Raw genomic sequence first — 19,242 nt, 5'->3', positions numbered from 1 at the left:
GAGAAGTATGAAAAAGGTCAAATGCAAGGTTATTATAATCTTTGAAAGAATATGAGTATTTTCACAACAAATTATTCAGTTCAATTATTTTACATTTTATAAGGTTAAGTAATAACAAATCCCTTTGATAACTTTGTCCATGGATTAAAAGATACTCATACACTTTCAAATTTTCAATATTATTACCCTCGACTCTCACAAACGTTTTAAAAGTACAAACACTTGATATGGTGGTCATCTCAAAACATCTTATCATATCTTAATTTTAGTACTGCAAGAGTAATATCCAAATGTTTATAAAAGTTGATGATTAATATTATTACATCATTTTAAATCAAAAGAGTATTTCAGAAACTAAGGGCAAAGTTGAGTTTATATATAATTTAGCCAATTATTGAATCCTCTTTTTACTTTACATTAACACTATTGATGTTACATTTATTTCCACCACAATTTAAGAGAGATCCAGGAGCTACTTTTGCAGATATTCATGCAATGCATGTGCTTGAAGTTTGAGCCTTGGACATGACATAATACTTGCAGTATCTTTAAACACAGGCATATTTGTTTCAATGTATGTTTCATAACTGTATTCTGCTTTTCTTTCCTTTCCAAGTTGAGTTGAATCTGCGTTCTACTAACTCTTATTCAATTCATGAATTTAAATGAACTTAGTCAACTTCCAACCAGTTATAGAAAATGGTGGATCCTTGCTGTTGTTTGACTATTATTGCATAAATTGGGCTTGAATTCAGTAGCATTTTTATTCAACTTCTTTGGAAAGAGATGAAAGTCATTCCAAACTTGGAATCTGAAGTTACTTCTGTAATGATTTCACAAACGTTAAATTTTGAGAAATACATATATAAAAGTATACAAATGTAAGATAAGTAGGATTGGCAAAACAAAAAAATATGTAAAAAACAGATATTTATAATAATAATATATTATAATGCTAATGTTAAGCACCAAACAAACTTCCAAATGGATTTTGTTTGTAAATTGATATAGAATCGTTAATATCTCAAACGCTACCTTTACGATATAAATGCATGTCTTTCGTTTATATTATTATCATATTTGATAATAAAAGCTAGAGTAAATTGAATCAGTACATCACATGTTTTAGAAAAATTATTCAAATAGATTACTACAATGTGATTGCTTCATAATAATTGTTGAACGTGGGTTCAAATATCAACATGCCTTCGACCACTAATCAATTGTGAGTTACATTATGGTGGTCTTATCGTATAATTTCTTATTATTGAGACCACTTTTCTTTGGTGGTTTGTCATTGAGAAAACTGAATTTCTAAAAGTTGTAGGATAAAACTTTATTTGATCACATCAAGCAAGAAGGACATTTAACTGTTGCTGTTTGGTTTGAGAGACACTTAAAATTTTCTCATCTCTAATAGAAAGATGTTGAGGGTTGATCACAAGATTATACATGAAATTAGAAACTAATCTTTCTCAAGGGATTCAAAGCTGCATTTGCAATGACAAGCCTAATCTAGTTCGCATGACACTACAAACCTAAGTATTTTTGTCATTTACACACTGTCTAATTGCTTTTCTACCGTTGTTGTGCATTTTGATTATGGGAGACGGGGTTCGACACACCCTCTGCCTTTCTCCAATACATTGGATGTAGTTGTTGAACAATGTAAAATGTCAGTTTATACTTGTACATGATAGTTTTATGAGTTTTTAGAGAACCAGATTTGGTACGTAGGGTGGAAGAATCGACCCTAGAAATCGATTATGGGCTCTCCAATCGTCAAGTTGCGCTCGATAGTCCATGGCAGGTCAAAGAGCTTTGCTGTGATGAATTTGAAGATTTTATTGACATTGATATTGTAAGTTGCACTTGAGAAGAATAATGTAGCATTCAGTGCCTTGGCGTAAGCTCTTGCCTGTTATAACAGGGAAAATCATGAGACGTACTCAAATCATGTAACTTTTTTCTTGTTATCTCGAAACCGAATAACAAAGGTCTATTTGATAACGATTACACTTTGAGTTGTTAGTTTTTTAATTGTTAGTCAAATTAAAAAAAAAACAGAAGCTATTTTGTTTAGATATGAGAGAGCAACCGTGTGGATAAAACTTATAGGTGAAAAGCTGTAGTTGGTTATAAGTTTACTTTTTAAAAACTAAAAAATGATGAAGTTTCAAGATCTTAGAATCATTATTCAGCTTGGGAACTTTAGATCAAAGAAAGAAGCACCCATGATTTCAATTCTTACCTCACTTGCAATTGCCCATTGCAAATCAATGGGGAGTTGGATGAAATCATCAAACTTTGTTCCTATCAAAACTGGAATTGCTGTCTGCAAAAGAAAAACATTATTTTTTTTGCTTTTAGAAACTTCAAATCAAAATATGAACCATTTTGGAAAGAAGATTTAGAACTTGAGAATTAAGAACGTTATTCAAACATATCCTAAAATATACCTGATTCCACCTACGTGCTTGTCTATACCATCTTAAAGTGCTACAAAATAAAGGAAAAAAACCTTATTTAAATCTTCTCATTTGTGAGAAGGCTGAAGTCATTTATTTAGATCAATGAAACAAAAACAAGCCTTACTTGTTTAAAGTACGCCTACTTGTTAGATCAAACATATAAAGAATAGCTACAGAGCCCTTGCAAGCTGTTGAAATATAATCTTGAGATTTGGTATCACCTGCATCCACATTCCGCATCCAACTGTTATGTTAAATCACCCACCGGATCCAAAGTTAAAAAAGAAAAAAGGACCCATTATATTATACAAGAAGTCAAAACATAAAACGTCTTGTTCTTCTAATGCAAAGTTATATCATCGGTGAACTTGATGAAGAGCTAAAACAGACGCGAATTTAGATAATTACCTTCCACTTCCCAAATGCTATAATAAATTCTTGCCCCTCTAACCATTAATGTTTTGTCCATCAACTTCAATCCTGTCTGCTCACTCTTCTCCTCATCCATTTCATTCCCAACATATTTGACCTTCAAAATTAACAATGAATTTGATCAAATAAACAAATAATGATAATAAAAAAAAACTCCAACCATAACAAAACAGAAATCTTCTTACCAAAAAAGTTGTCTTCCCAATCTGGCTATCACCCAACAGGCTGATCTTCAAAGACACCAAATCTGGGTTATGGCACAAGGATGGTGTTAGAGTCTCAGGCATAAACTCTTGATCGACGACAGACGCAGAAGAAGCCAAAGCGGCATCATCATACGTCTCAGGCTTCTTGGAGCTATAACACGTTAAAATGGAGTCGAAAAAGTGACAAGCGTGACGCTTAAGAGCGTTGCGGCGTGTAAGGGTGAAGCGACGAAGAGGGTGTTTGCGAGAAGGGCGAGGCATTGTTGAGAAATGCTATGGATGGCCTGGAGTATGAGTGTGGATTATTGATGTCCTGGGCCTCCTGCCCATGGAAATGGCAAGGTGAGATGTTGTTGATGGTATTATTATTCATTGAAGAACAAAGAAAAGAAAAAGAAAAAAAAAAAAAAAGAAAAAAAGAGGGGAAGGGTATTTTTAGAATATGAAATAGAAATTAATTAATATTTGTGTTTTGTAGGGTTTGAATGTGACGAATTTAACGGAAGGACGGTTTACCGGTAAAATGTATGAAAAACAAATGTCCAAATGGAATTGGGTTTGGGAAAGTGAACTTCACGTGATGAATCAACGTGTCGACTTTTCTTATGTTGCTGACTTCAAATAATCAATCATTCTATCATTAAAACCTGGAACCCCTCATCCTTTCCATCCTTTCCTTCCTTTCTCTCCAATTTTACCTATTTACCTTTTCTTTATTATTCTCATTTTTCTTTTTTAACTTAATGCTAAAACTATCCTTTTAATTCTTTTTATCTTTTTCGAAATGAAATCTGGTCCCTAACTATAAACAATCATTTTATCTTTTTCCCACAGTTCTACTTGTTTTTTTTATCAACTTCTTATCATGCTTCCCATCTTTCTTTCCTACCTTACCAAAAAAAAATCTAACTAAATTTAAAAAGGAGTTCCGTCAAATATACCAAAGTTAGTTTTAGAAATTAGAAATTCAAGTTCAACCCACGTTTCAAAAATGCAAAATTACAAACCTACCCTCTAAAATTATAAATATTTTCACACATTCATTTGATATGTCGTTGATACGCTTTATGTTTTTTTTTATATATACTTGTTATGCTTGTTGACATATAAAATTGATACAAAACTAATACATATAACGTGATGCTTGAACAACCAAAGACAACCACCTTTATTACATCCCAACTCAATAGATCTTTAATTATATCTCAATGTCTTAAACTCAAAATTATTCTTGACAACGAAATGACTTCAACAAAATTTATTTACTACGTACAAATAAATAAATCTTTTTTCTTAAAAACCAACTCATTCTTAATACTACTAATATCAACATCTTTAAAAATTGTTAATTCACCTCCCAAATCAGTCTCAAATATGGAAGAAGAAGTTGAATGATCAATTAAACATCCAAAACTGTATATATAAAATGAGCAACTAAAGGATATTGGGTAGATTGATCCTTAATTAATGTCAAGAACTAAGTCACACCTTTATCTTCAACAATTTTAAGAACATGATGAGCACCATTACTACCTATAGGCAACAAAACTGAAAGTTCTATACATGATTCAATTTGAATTTCGGTACGTATCAAGTTCACAAAAAAAAAGAAAAAAAAAAAAGAAACAAATAATGATATCACTCCATCAACCAAAACATAATTTGTTTTGTAATTCATGTAGCATTGTGGCTCAACATTGACCACATGAAAAACAATTACTGCAAGCTTTTAACCATAACTACAATGAACTGCAAAAATTTTGGAAAAAATGAAAAATACGTATAAAGTGTATTAGTCAAGTAATACATATAATATAAATACATCGTATCACTGATATAAAAAACTAATACAAATTTATATATGTAAAAAAAAACAGAACCAAACATAAATAAATAAAACAAAGCTGTGCAAATTCCCTTTTAGTAAAATAAATGAGGAACAAATAAAAAAAATAAATAAAAGAGATGAGGAAGAAAAAATCATAGCCTTAATTTCAGATATATGATGATCGATTCATAGAAGAAGAAAGAAAAAAAAAGATGATGATCAAATCCCTTACCAATTTTGGACACCAAAATATAGGAAAAAGTATTAAGGCTTTAAAAAAGAATATAGGAAGAAATAAATATCTGAAGAAGAACGATGGAGTGGAGGGAGAAGAAGATGAGGAGAAGAGACGTAGTGAAAAGTAGAAACCAAGAACGGTGGAGATTGAAGGAGTAACAGAGCCAGAAAGAGGAAGATAAAATAAAAGTGAGAATGAAGGAGAAGAGAAAAAACTAAAAACTCAAGACGGACATTTTTTAAATAATAAAAAAATTAAAATATAAAATATCAACAAAACTTAGAAAGTTACTATATTTGCATATTTGTATTTTGCCATCCAATACAATTTTCCATTTAAAAAACAAAGTAGATTTGTGGGGCTCTTTTTCGTAATTATTTTATTTTATGTGTTTGGTTTTTTAAAAATTAAACTTATAATTTCCTTTTACTTTCTTATTATCATCATTTGTATCCAACTTAGCAACTATACATTCTTAATTAGTTTTTTCTTAGTTTTCAAAATTTGACTTGAACTTTCAAAACGTTGACAAAATATTACAACAAGAGATTTAGAGTGAAAGAAGTGTTACTGCTTAATTTTTAAAAAACTAAAAACCAAATTAAAAATCATATTACAAATTTTGATTTAACAAATTTTTAGGTTAGTTAACAAATTTTGATTCTTAGTGTTTGAAAATCATATTACAAACATCTACTCCACCACTCAATTATTTCATGTTTTGTTATTTACTTTTTCTGGATATTTTAAAAAACAGGAAAACCAAATCATTACTAAAAAAACACCTAAAAAAGCCGTATTTAAAAACTTGTAATATTATTTTTTAAAATTTGGGTAAAAGTCCAAGTCTTACTTTAATAAAGATGAAAATATTGCAAATATAATGTGAAAACATGTACCATTTTCAAAAACTTTAAACAAAAAATCAAATGAACATTATGAGGTTGGTTTTCAGCTTTTAGCTTCTTTGTTTTGAAATGGAAGCATTAATTTTATCGATCCATTTGTTTGTTATTTTATCTATTTTGTTAACTAATCTTTATTAATTTTGAGATGAATTCTTAAAACTACAAAATTTAACTTGGGTTTGATAATTTGCTTTTTTTTTTCAATATTTAATTTTGTATGTATCTTTTACCACAAATCAAATTGGAAGCTCTCAATATTTTCTCCTTTCTCGCCCTTCTCTTTTACTTTGTTTTAGATTGTAATTTCAACCCACTTGAAACTCATACGTGGCTAAGGTAAATTTAAAGAAAATGATGTGAATAACCACACAACAAGTTTTAAAATGTTGATGAAAATATCGATAAAATGTTGTTATCAATAGATATCTTTTAAAAAAACATTCAAATTATTAAATAAATATTTAAAAAGTTTAAACAAATTAATCGCTATTTCTTATTTATATCAAATTTACATTACTAAAATTTGATTGCTTAAAAAATTATATTTTGTAAACTTTTGTGCAGCGAAAATATTAATATTAGATTGATTTGTAAGAGAAATAAAGTCGTTTATAAAATATATTTTGAAGGCTCAAAATTTCAAACAGGAGCATCAATTTTCAATATGGGACTCCCCATCCATCATATCATTTTCTATCATACACATACATATATATATATATATATATATATATCTTTTTTTCAAATTTGTGTTGAGACATTAATCTATTAAATAAAAAATTGAAAAAATAATTGAAGTGGATTTTGTAGAAAGAAAAACATGATTCTAATTTGATTGCGATAAAATTTCCAAAATAGGAAGAGATTTGTATGAATTGATGTGTAAAAATGGATAAATAAAAAAAAAAGAAAAGAGAAAGTGGTGGAGAATGGGAAGACACGTAGCGAAGAAAAGAAAAAGAATCTTGTTAGGTGTAGGAATGGACAAGAAAAGTTATTGTCTCACTTAAAAAATGAGTGTGAATTATTTGTGGGTAACATTTTTTAGTACACACACCTTTTATTCAAATTCAATCTTTTCCTCTCTCTTATCAATATATGTTGGACACGTATGCATTATATTAAATCTTTTGGTCAAGTTTTAGGATTCATAAAAAATCTTCTCTCCCCCTTCCTACTTATTCCTTTCTACATACTTCAACCATTCAAACTAACTCAATTGCTTCCTTTTAAATTATATCTTACAACTTTTCAATTATACCTTCTTTACTCCATCAACATATTTAATCATTTAATCTTTTTTTTTACCTCAATTATCTTTCCTAATTATTTGTTTACATTTATTTATTTATTCAAAATATATTTTTTATTCATAAACTTTTTCATTGTTCACAATGCATACAAATATATTTATAAATTAATTTTACATATACGTGGTTTTCTTCTCTTTATTTTCATTTCTATTAATTAACTTTTAGAATTCCTCGTTATTCATAAACTTCTCTTTATTAATTAATATTTCAAACACATCAAATTTGAAATAGAAAGTGATTCTCTATTATTATTTTTGATTTGGAGCGACATATTAAACTTGTGAACAATTATAATTTTTGTTGACGACCTTCTTTCAAAAACTTCAAATTTTATTAACTAAAATTTTTTGTGATCATCTTATTGAAAATGAACTAAATAATTCAATCAAAATAATGCAACTCATTCTTTCGGGATAAACTAAAAGTTTAAGAAAAAAAAAGTCGTGTGCCTCGAATGGACAAAAAAATATTATGAACTACTAAATTATTTAAAAGTAGAAACTATAATGAATAACGAACAAATAATTTATGATTATGAACAATTGCAATCATCATCTTCATCTTAAGCAATCTTCAATCATCAATCTTCAAAGATTGAGAATTGACACATAATGTGAGAAGCATTAAAATAACTTTGTATTTATATATTAGGTTTGGACTCAACTAATTCTTTGCTCGTTTTCTTATTTCAATTAAGACTCAATCTATAAAAGTAAATTAAATTCTATATGGTGAATTATTACTCTAATTATTCAATTAGCTGAAGTGAGCTTGAATAGATTTTTTCTTTTTAAAAACAATTTAATTTTAAACCATTTATTTATTTTTAATTCGAAAAAGAATATAAATGTAATTAATTAAAATGTAGATGGACAAATTTGTCTTCATTTGACCATTTATATATTATAGATAAATTACAAACTGAAACAAAAATCTATCTAGAAAATAAAAATTAGGACTTACTAGAAAAAGAGCAAATTTATAGGTTTATTTGGGATAAATGATAATATTTAATTTAAATTGATCATAAAAAATGAAAATATTTAATATTTAATATTAATGTAAAGGAAAAATCCATTATTAAAAGTCTCAAAATCTTATTAATGAAAATAAATGAGATTTTAAGACATTTGCATAAAATTATATACAACATAGGTGTTTTCTCTTTATTTTTATTATAGACAATGAGGTGATATACTTGACAAATTTTGCTATATTTACAAATTTTTTAAAATGTTGCTAGATACTTAACAAATTTGAATATAATGACTAAACTTACGGTTACCCCTTAAATAATTGAGCATCTCTTCTCTAAAATGTATATTGCCTATTTTTTAACAAATTGGGCATCTCTTCTTCAACAAATTGATTGTCTTTTCTTCAACAAATTGATCGAAGAAACTAAAAATTGATCTTCTAAAAAATTTGAAGACTTGGACAAGTTGATTGACTTCTTCATGGTCTACAACAAACTTTCAATTTAAAAATATGAACTCTTAAAATTAAAAAATATATATTAAAAATGAAGTCAAATTAGAGCTCCAAACTTACATAATTGTATAAATTGTAACATTAATATACGTTTGAGGTTCATTTTTTTTAAGGTTAGTTACATGAATGAGAGAAAAACCCAAAATAATAGAAATGTAATAAGCAAATAAAATAATTGTATCTATAACACAAAATTAGTAAAGAAACTAAAAAGCTCAACCATCATCTAAAGCTCATGCTCAATCGTTCATGTTTTCTAATTAGTATCATTGATAGTTGCTATTAATTATAACTTTCAAAATTATAACTTTCAAATTAAAAAGTTGTGCGCTATCCGTCATTATCACTCGTCATTATCACTGTTAGTTGTTATTAGCCATACCCTTCCATTGGAGAAATATTAAGAAAATAAAACTAATTTGCCTTGAAGTTTCACATCTAAAACCATTTCAATATTTGCCAAAACCCGACTCAATCCACCAATTCCCCTCATTGCAAAAACCTTGAAATATTAACACCAAGCAATATTAGCTTTCAATTGCTATAAGTTATTATAATATAAATAAATTAATAATACGAACATGAGATCAATAAATCCTAAAAAAGAAGAAAAAAAAGTGAAAATTCATCGGCAATATTCAAGAGCAAACCTAAAATTTGTGAAAATATCATGAGTTTTTTTATTTTGTTACCCGTACTATAAATATTTTTGTGTCTTGTTATACTTACGAAAAATAACGTTTTTAAAAAATATAACAAATAAGCAAAATATTTACAATGCATAGACTAATTTTGAAAATAAAAAAGGCTCACAGACCCACAATGTTTACCAAAATTACATTAGTCAACACGCGATAAATTGACCACATGCGTACAATAGATGATTGTGTAGATTTTAATACACGACCTTGGACATACCATGCCGAAATAAATAAATAGATTTTAATACACGACCTTGGTCTGAGATGAAAATTTTCTGTTTTTATTTTATTCGATCTTGGACATATATTGTCCCAAGCCGAAATAAAAGACTTAGTTATTAAATCTTGGGTCTTAATTGCATTGACATTGTCCAAGATTAGTAAATAAAAAAAGAAATAAATAAATCACAAGAGCATATATGAAATTTATAAAAAGTTGATCTTGCGTCACAAGTTTTTCTTATTTTTTATACGGATTGTAAATATTTTGGATTTTTTATTTTTGTTATATTAACGTAATTATGTAACATTACAATTGAAAATATGTTAACATTGACCACAATGACGATCATTCCCCATACAACCCACCATTATTTCGCACTCTTATTTTCAGTTTTTTCAAATTGGGCAAGTTATAATTGATTGTAACTAATTACACTTGCTAGTGGCGATCACTGATTGATGCTATTAGCCATAAATTTCAATTTGAATAATTTCCTATCAATTGCTATGAGGGTAGGTTTCAATATCTAAGAGATGTGTTATCCATTGCTATGGCTGATATTTTAAAATTAATTCATGCAAAAGTAAAACAGAAACTCGGGCATAACAAGCGTATAAAAAATGATAACAGTGGCATTACATTTATATCGATGAGAACGGCTATCAAGGATAGATAATATGCAAGTATGGCCGATATGTTTGTATCAATGATAACACATTCAGAAAGATAAGTTTGAAAATTTCAATGCAAAACAGGTTCTCCTCGTAACCCACTCCTTTCACGATGAACTTCAAGAAAACGAGAAAACAAAAAGAAAAAGAGTGCAAAATGCGGTGAAGAAACCAAGAAACTGAAGGGAATTGAAAAAAAGAACGCAAGAATGCATGTAACGGAAAACGAAGACTCACAATTGGAGATGCAGTGGAGAAAAAAGAAATCCAAGATGGAAAATGAAGTCTGCAAAATGTTGGAGAAAGGGAAGAAGATAAAAAATGAAAAAGGAAGTCTGCAACGAAAAGGAAGTTTGCAACGAAAGTTTGAAAAGGATAAAAAAAAAAAAAGGAAGAAGAAGACCATGTGCACACACGGGCAAGCTTGAGGGTTCCACTCTGTCCCTAAACCCTATCGAGTACGAAATTTATCGGTAAACTACTCGACTCTTGAACTCAAAACACTTACGTATAAAAAAAATTTAATGTACATTAAACTAATGAGAAATATAAACAATTAATCGAAACCTCCTATTTTCAATACTTTTGCTTCTACCAAGAACATAAGTACATATAAAAGAAGATGTGTGATCAGGTAATCGGTTGAAAGCTCAAGAAGTGCTACCCTGATAGAAAATATAGGAAGAAACGGATAAGCTAATAGCCCCAGTGGATTGTAGTTTATTATGCACATACTTCTATAAAAGTGTTAACATGATAGTGTTGTTAGAAATGGAAAACTAAATATAAAACAAGTGCAATCTAAAACAGGTTAGGGTCCATAAAATAATAGTAGAGAAGTAAAAATAAATATATAATTATGGCTGAAAAAACATAAACGTTAATATCAATGTTTCCTCTAAATCATGGAGGTGAATCAGAGTGGCCCTCTGTACTTTGGCTAGCTTGTTTGTTATCATTTGATTTTCTTTTAAGCTTGTCTTTAACTTCTGCTTCTTTTTTATCTACAAAAAGCATGAAGCTGGTTGTACGACTAAGGCGTCTCGTCCTAACAGGTTCAATTTGCTCGACTTCAGACTGAGTTTCCGGGGTAAATCTTCGATATTGGAATAGTACTCGAAAGAAGAATATCGAAAGAGCGATAAAGCAGGAAATGCCACAAATTAAGAACAATCCCCAAAAGCTACTCAATGATAGTTGGTTTAAGTCGGCTTGGTTCAAACCCAGGGAGCACTCAGTTCGTGAGAGCCATTTGTCATGGATCTTTTGAAGATCACCATTCTCCGAGAGTTGAAGAATGGCCGTTGATAAATCAACTGCAAGAGGAGAGTCCCTTTGAAATGCCTAAAACATAATTGATCAGGTAAGTAAAGAAAAACATTAGAACTATTGGTTTCTCTTTATTTTCTAAACATTGAATAACTATAAAACCAAAGTAGAAGGCAATTTCCAACATAATTATATTGTTTGAGAGTTGTAGCTACTAGCATGTGTGTTACTTTAATGCCAGGGGTGGGTAATAATATTGAAAGGAAACCAAGGAGAAGAGTAGGATTAATACTTACAAATCCCCATCCGCTTTTCGTAAACTCTTGTCCAACTGTCTTGAATACGCAATTGGTACCAGACAAAAAAAGTTCAACATAAGGAAGCTCGTCAACAATGGCAGCGACCCCACCATTTCCTGGTCCACGCCGAAGAGCATCATCATACTCATCCTGATTTTTTAGTTTAATGATCCTAGATGCTACTATATTCAGTTCATCAATCAAATAATTCAATGCAAATGACCCTTCCTGAACTCCAATCGCATCTGTGCTAGAGATTAAGCTATCAATCCCTTCAATCTTTGACGTTAGTTGTTGCACCGTTAAAATCGACGTCAAACTAGCCGTGTAGCTCGAGTTGATAATTAACACAACAAAAAGCCATATTATCAGCACCAACCTTCCGAGGGTGCTTACAGTGTTTTCCTCTACACCAAGAGCAGTAAAAAAAAGGTCAGGAATTTTAAGTGTATATATTATAATAGGATCGATGGAGAAAGCAAGAGTAGTTGAGTAGAAGAAACTTACTATGAGAAAAGAACATCGTCGAGAAACTAAACCTGCAAGCACGAGAAAGTGTCACTATATGATCGTAAAAAAGTCGATATGTGGCAAAAAAGATAAAAAAAATTCAGTCATACAAAACGCATAGAGTTAAATGACAATCTAGGAGCTAATTGATTTCCTGGGCATTATTAGTAGTCATCTAGATTATTCTCATAGTCATAGTAATTCTGCTTAATCATGAATGAAGAACAAGGTTATGCTTAAATCCTATGCAAAAACTTTCATACCAGTCCATTTACTAAAGTGTAAAAACTATGTCATGATCAAATTGAAGTCTTTATAATGAGTTCAAACATACTAACCAAAATATTGTAATTAGTTGTTGCCTCGGTGGACCACGAAACTCTTCATTAGTCCGATGCTCAAGAATCCAGACGACGGCTCCAACAAAAATAAAGAATAAAGCAGTGACAGCCCACATTTGAATAGTAAATGGCCTAAGAAAAGCCCATGGGCTAGACTTCTCCCCTTTGACGACAGTGACAACAACAAGTCCTGACTCCATAAATGGTTGTGTGAAGTCTACAATCTTCGTCCTATTTGTTACAATAGTAATATCTCCAACAGCTGCATCATATTTCTGAAGATGGCAGAATATCATCAAGATAAACATTATTCACATAAGAGACAATCCATTTGGACCACCAAAGATAAAGAAATATAGAATGGAAGTCATGTACTCACATTTTGTGAAACTTCATATACGAGATCGCTATACTCGGGAGTGTCCTTTCCATCTCCATATAATATATATGTGTGAGGAACTGGATAAGACAACAAGTTAATGGCAGCTTCAAACACATCTATACAATATCCTTTAACACCTAGAGGGTTGTTATCTTTAGCCACAAAAGCTTTGTAACTCACTCGGTTAGGTACTACAATTTGTAATGGTTTCCCATTGTGTGGAAACACCCATCCTCGAGGAACGGTCGTTATTTCACCGGGCCATATGACACTATAGAGATGGTTATTTGGGGAAGCATTAAGAGGCTTGGTATACAAGTTTTCTGGTGCAATAGTTGATAGACCAGAATAATTTGACCAGTAACCAATTCTACGTGAACCAGTTCCCCCAATGTTGAGGATATCATAAGTTGGATTAATCAAATTTCTATCATCACCAAATTGAATTCGCCCACTTACACCTGTGAAGTTCGTTCTCTTAATTGTTTGTAAAAGTTGTTCACCGCCATTAAACACACGGAGGGATTTTAAGTGCAACATGCTTCCATTATTTTCACTTAACTTCGGGTCGTTGGAAAAGGATATATTTCCACCTTCTTTAATGAATGTGTCGAGAGCACGAGCTGCTAACCAAACAGAGTCGTATGCATAAAGTGCATAAGAGTTGAAGTTTGGACTCTTTTTTAATTTTAGATTCTTCCACTTGGAGATAAAGTTTTTCTTCAGATTGCCATCAGGGGTGTGGTGACGAAGAGCAACAACACCTTGTAGCTGATTCATTACATCAGGACTATTTGTTTCAAAAGAATCAAGAAAAGAAGGAAGCCAATCTGTTGTGATCCAAACATAGCCACTACCTAACATCTGAAGTTTCTTAGCCATTGAAAATACTGATAAACCAGTGTCAGGGTTGACGTGTACAATATAAACTCGAGATTCCATCAGGTTGATCGAAACCAACAAGTCACTTATTGCGCTACTGGGGGATCCAGGAGGAAAAGCAGCCCTATATGAGATTTTGGCTCGCTTCTTCGCCAAGGCATCGCTCAATGCTGATATCCCACTCCTGCCATTATCATCATCTACAAAAATGGCAACAACCTCTCTCCATCCAAAATAATCTACTATATCGGCAATTGCATTCATCTGGAAGTAATCACTCTGTGTGGTTCGGACGAAATATTGGTATTCGTGTGCAGATAAAGCAGGATCAGTAGCTCCAAATGATAAAAGTGGTATATGGAGTTCATTAATAACATGGGAAATGACGTGAGCGATGCCCGAAGATTGTGGCCCAATAGCAGCAACCACTTCATCCTGCATCAACTGCAAGGCTAGATACATGTACGTATGGAGTCAATGGTTACTCTTTGTTGCTATTCTCTGATAAAAATGATAAATGGGAGATGAATCGTCTATGCATAAGATTGTGCAATAGCCTAAAACTTAAAAACCCTTATTTATTTTGTTTTTTTGTCTTTAGTTTTTTAAAAAATTAAGCCTATAATTACCACACCTACTTACTATATCTAAGTTCTCTTGTTTTGTATTATCTATTTTTTTTGTCCATGTTTTTACAAGTCAAGTTCAAGTTTTGAAAGCTTAACAAATATTTTTTCTAAATTTGTTTTTGTTTTCCAATTTTGGAGTCATAATTTAACTACTTACAACATATGGGAATGTATTTGTAAAAAAAATGAAAAGGAACAATCTTAGGTCCCGTTTGGTAACCATTTCGATTTTTATTTTTGTTTTTGAAAATTAAGCATATTTTTCTCACTCCATGTCTTACAATGGACTACATCTTTCTTATATGCGATGTTGAATTCTTTAGCTAAATTCTAAAATAAAAAACAACAATCATGGAGAAAAATGAAGTAATACAAAATAATAATAATAAAAGAAAAAAAGACACATAAATGTTGAAATTTATGTCATAAAACTCGTAGTTTACAATTTAAAATCATATTCTATTCAATAAATTTGTTATTAAGAATTTGTTAGTAAAATTGAATACTATAATCTTGAATCCAATAAACTAAAGTCTCGAGGCTATCTTGAATAAACTTGAATTTTATGTAGAGACATAAAAATAGATTAAGTTCGAGTATATAACCTAAATAGTCTACAGTATATGAATAAGGTTAGGAGCTTTATTATGGGGAATACTATGGATGCAACCCACTTTGTAATTAGTACAAACGATGTGATCTTGAATTGTTTAGGTAGAGACATGAAAGTGATGGCATCCTATGTAAATAGTTTACATAAGATTGAAGTATGAAATAGTCACTTTTATGTTATAAGACCGTTTACTATTTAAAACTGATTATTTCAATTATTGATAACCTAGGTAACATAATCTTAATCTTAAGCTAACTATGAACTTCTATTCACACTAGATTATCCTTAGATAAACATAGGTGAGGACAGCTCATAAACTCTAACCCAATAAGCCTCCCATTTCAGAGATAAAACTGTGTGGATAGCTAGGGACAGAGTGCAAGACGAAATTCACTCATACCCGTTTTATGGTTAATACATAGGTTGTTTCCTTAAGGATTGTATTTAAGTTTTAAACAAGGGGCCCCACCTTCTCATTGGTCTAAGATAGATTCAATTTATAGGTTGGGCATTAAACCAATTGTTCAATAGTGGATCAGTGAGACTTAAGAAGCAAGATGTAGTGTTAGGGGTAAACAATATTTTGACCAAGTCGAAGTTACGAACAACCTGTGAAGGATTAACTTACTGATCATGGGGTTATATAAGATAGACACAAATATATTTATAGTGAGGGGAGTGCAACTACAAGACTTTAGTGGAATGATTTGTTAGTTAACAAATGTTTATTAGCTCAGTTTAAAAGAGTTTAGTCAACTAATCTTGGATCATTGAAGTATATGATTTATAGGTCATTTAGGTTCTCTTGCTAGCACAGATGAAATAAACTTAGAACAGTATGATAGAATGAGTTGAATTATTCGAATTAGGTGAGAAGAGAGAAAAAGACAAATATGTGTGATATAGTCGCGGCTATCAGATAAGAGATAGAGATTTATGTTTAAATAGCATTTAAATATAAAAAAATGTGAATGTGAATTCATATTCAAAAACTCGAAATTGATGAAAATGATCAAAGTTATAAAAAGTCAAAGGGTTGACTTTTGACTTTGAAAAATCAAACTTTAACCGACAATATATTTAAATATGACTTTAATTTTGAAAAAATGAGTGCTGATTTATGCTCGGGAGGTCGAAATTAGTCAAGACGGATAAAATGGTAAAAAGTCAAAATATTGACTTTTGGTTTGAAAGAGTCAAAGTTTGACTTTTGTCCAAATGAACATTTTTCCCTTTGACAAAAGTTAGTGAAAAAATCCAACATTTTGTTGGATAATTCCGCTAACTCTAGTGGACTAAACATTTCCATTTAACGAAGACAAAAAGTCCACTAGAGAAAGTGGATTTTGAGTTGTTTGTGTTGCATGGCCAGATGTAATTTAGCATGTAAATTTCTTATAAGGAGGGTCATACAATTCCTTTGGTGGATTGGTTGTTTTTTGGGCTCCCATAAGAAATTGGGCTTCCATTTCTTCTTTTTTTTTTTCATTTTAGTATATATATAAAAAAGGAGAAATTCTCTCATGCTCAATTCCTCTTCTTCCATCTCTTTTTCTCTTCCAATTCCTTCATCCATTGGGTCCCACAACCCAGTTCTAAGTCCGAAGAATAGTAGGTCAATTCTAGTAGATGCTCAGGTTAAGTTTGCGTAAAGATTTTCAAGAAATTGGAGCTATGAAGGTAAGTTTCCTCGAAACCCTAATTAGAAATTAGTCTAGGGTTTAGGACTATGCATGTCAATCTTAGCAATTAAAGTAAAATCTAGATCCGATTTCCACTATACACATCTAAAAACTATCAATAAGCAGTCTAAACACTCACTAAAAAATAGATTCCAAAAAGAGGCATTAAATCCAATAATATACCAAACCTCATGAACAAATGTCTCAGAGTGAAAATTAGATCACAAGCACCTTAGCTCAAACTATGCATTCTTGAAATTGTAAGAAAGTTGAAGAGTGAAATTCAGTTGAGAATTTAGAATCATTTCTACCCTTGATGCCTAAGCTATCAAACAATGTACCAAAATAAGAAATGCAACCACAAATAGAAGATCAACAAACATACAAACCAAACTCAAGTTCCAAGATAAAAAAAAATAGTAATCCATAATCATCATTCTAAAGCCAATTGATTCAATAATCGTAACTTAATTAACAATCTCAAAGTAGTAAAGATAATCATATATATGTTCTCTTCTAAGTTTGAGATGTACCTTCCACAGTTCCAAGAAATCCGCTGCAGTTCGTGTCATGGAGGATCAGCCTTAGCTTTGTTCCTTGAAGAGTGTTGTTATCGGCATTGATGTCGTCCATGGCAGCTAAAATCGCTGGCTGTGCAGACCTTCCAATTACGGAATCGAAAGTGAAGAGAACTCCAACATTCAACACCCTCGGATTTGAAGAAGTGGTAATGTTTTTAGAGACACCAATGACTCCCAAAGGCATCCAAATCCCAAACAACAATGCAAATAGCATAACTCTTGTTTTGACCAAATGGCCACTCCTAATCCAAAACACCTTCATTCTTCTTGTGCTTTAAACACTTGAACAAAATTTTCCTTTCATTACACCATAAATCCAAAGCCTAGCTCCTGAAGAAAAAAGAAAAAATAAAACGAGAAATTGAATTCCCAAAATGAGATTAATAATATCAACTTCACAACAAATGAAGGACAATATTCCTTATCTTTTCCATACACTTCTAATCGTTAATTACATGAATTGAGTATCATTTACTATTTATCCATTTCCTTTTGACACAAGATATAAATAAATTTATTTCTGTGTTCACCTTCCCCATTAGCCTCTCCATCCTCCCTCTCTATCTCATTTATTTCACTCTGCTTCTTTTTCTTAATAAAAAACTAAATAAAACTTAGATGCAACACTGTTGCACCAATTAAAAGTAGACACGTGTCAACATCTTTTAGAATACTTATTAATTCATTATTGAGTAAAAGTTGGAAAGGATGAGACTCTCTGCTGACTAAAGAGACCTAAGTATTGCTTTTTTTCGTCTATTAATTCCACCCAATCATCATCTTCCTTCCAAACTTCTTCCTCTAAGTTCTCTTTCGTTTTTCTTTTTTTTTCTCTATGAATGGAAGGGAATAAAATGAAAAACCACCCATTTCAATTCAACTTTCCTTTTATTAAATCTTTTTTGTTTTGGAAGCAAACCCACAATAAACTCCTAAATTGAAAAGAAAGAAAAGCCTTTCACCTTCAATGAAAACCAAGCAAAACTCCATATCACTCTCAACTCTCAAGATCATTAACAACAATTATTTTACATCAAAGTTCATTAATTCTGTTCTAAACCCAGACTCTTTGATCGACAAACTCAATTTTAAAAAATAAAATGAAATAGCATGCAAGGCTTAATAATAACTAAAAATTTCCAAGAAAAAACACTTACCAAGATGTTGAGCTCATCTCCCATGAAGTCTCCAATTAGTTTTTCAAAATTGGTTCCCTTCTGAACTTTTTCTTTTAAGAAAAAGAAATCTTATATATTCCTTTCATTATTATCCTCTCCCCTCTCCCACATATGAGATATTTATGTTCAAAGGCAGTCACAGCATCCAACACATTGTCAGACGAACACCTCTCCCAATATTTTGGCTACCTTCCTCTTAATTATTGTGTTTTCTTTTCTAATGAAATGACAATGATGCCCTTTACTTTTTCCTAATTCCCCTTTTGCCCTTCACTCCTCATTCAATTCCCTCTCCTTACTCTTTGTTTTCAAATTATTTTCTACTTTCACTTTCTTTCAAACTACCATAGCTTTTACAATCATTTCTAATTGCACTAGATTTCTAATTGCACTA

General features: G+C 30.8%; 2 protein-coding genes across 3 annotated transcripts; both read right to left on the bottom strand.

The window, feature by feature from the left end:
- Positions 1–1,361: 1,361 nt before the first annotated feature.
- LOC101215243 (septum-promoting GTP-binding protein 1) lies at positions 1,362–5,320 on the bottom strand. 2 transcript variants are annotated; one of them, XM_031880546.1, is made up of 7 exons: positions 5,170–5,320; positions 3,089–3,431; positions 2,880–3,000; positions 2,596–2,692; positions 2,460–2,499; positions 2,252–2,335; positions 1,754–1,918 (listed from the first exon to the last, which is right to left on the bottom strand). In XM_031880546.1, exons 2-7 carry the CDS (start codon positions 3,368–3,370, stop codon positions 1,754–1,756), a joined length of 789 nt encoding a protein of 262 aa, XP_031736406.1. In that variant the 5' UTR covers positions 3,371–3,431; positions 5,170–5,320. The 2 variants fall into 2 exon arrangements, with proteins under 2 accessions (XP_004151884.1, XP_031736406.1); XM_004151836.3 differs by lacking the exon at positions 5,170–5,320 and having other exon boundaries at positions 1,362–1,918; positions 3,089–3,539.
- A 5,847-nt stretch (positions 5,321–11,167) lies between these two features.
- LOC101215485 (glutamate receptor 3.4) lies at positions 11,168–19,023 on the bottom strand. The gene is made up of 7 exons (XM_004151837.3): positions 18,828–19,023; positions 17,623–18,000; positions 13,281–14,617; positions 12,899–13,176; positions 12,558–12,589; positions 12,048–12,457; positions 11,168–11,826 (listed from the first exon to the last, which is right to left on the bottom strand). The coding sequence occupies exons 2-7, from the start codon at positions 17,930–17,932 to the stop codon at positions 11,386–11,388; spliced, it is 2,808 nt and encodes a 935-aa protein (XP_004151885.2). The 5' UTR covers positions 17,933–18,000; positions 18,828–19,023; the 3' UTR covers positions 11,168–11,385.
- Positions 19,024–19,242: the final 219 nt, after the last annotated feature.

Source organism: Cucumis sativus, chromosome 2, assembly GCF_000004075.3.
Source record: "Cucumis sativus cultivar 9930 chromosome 2, Cucumber_9930_V3, whole genome shotgun sequence".
NCBI classification, from domain to species: domain Eukaryota; kingdom Viridiplantae; phylum Streptophyta; class Magnoliopsida; order Cucurbitales; family Cucurbitaceae; genus Cucumis; species Cucumis sativus.
This window is presented reverse-complemented; position numbering and strand designations above follow the sequence as displayed.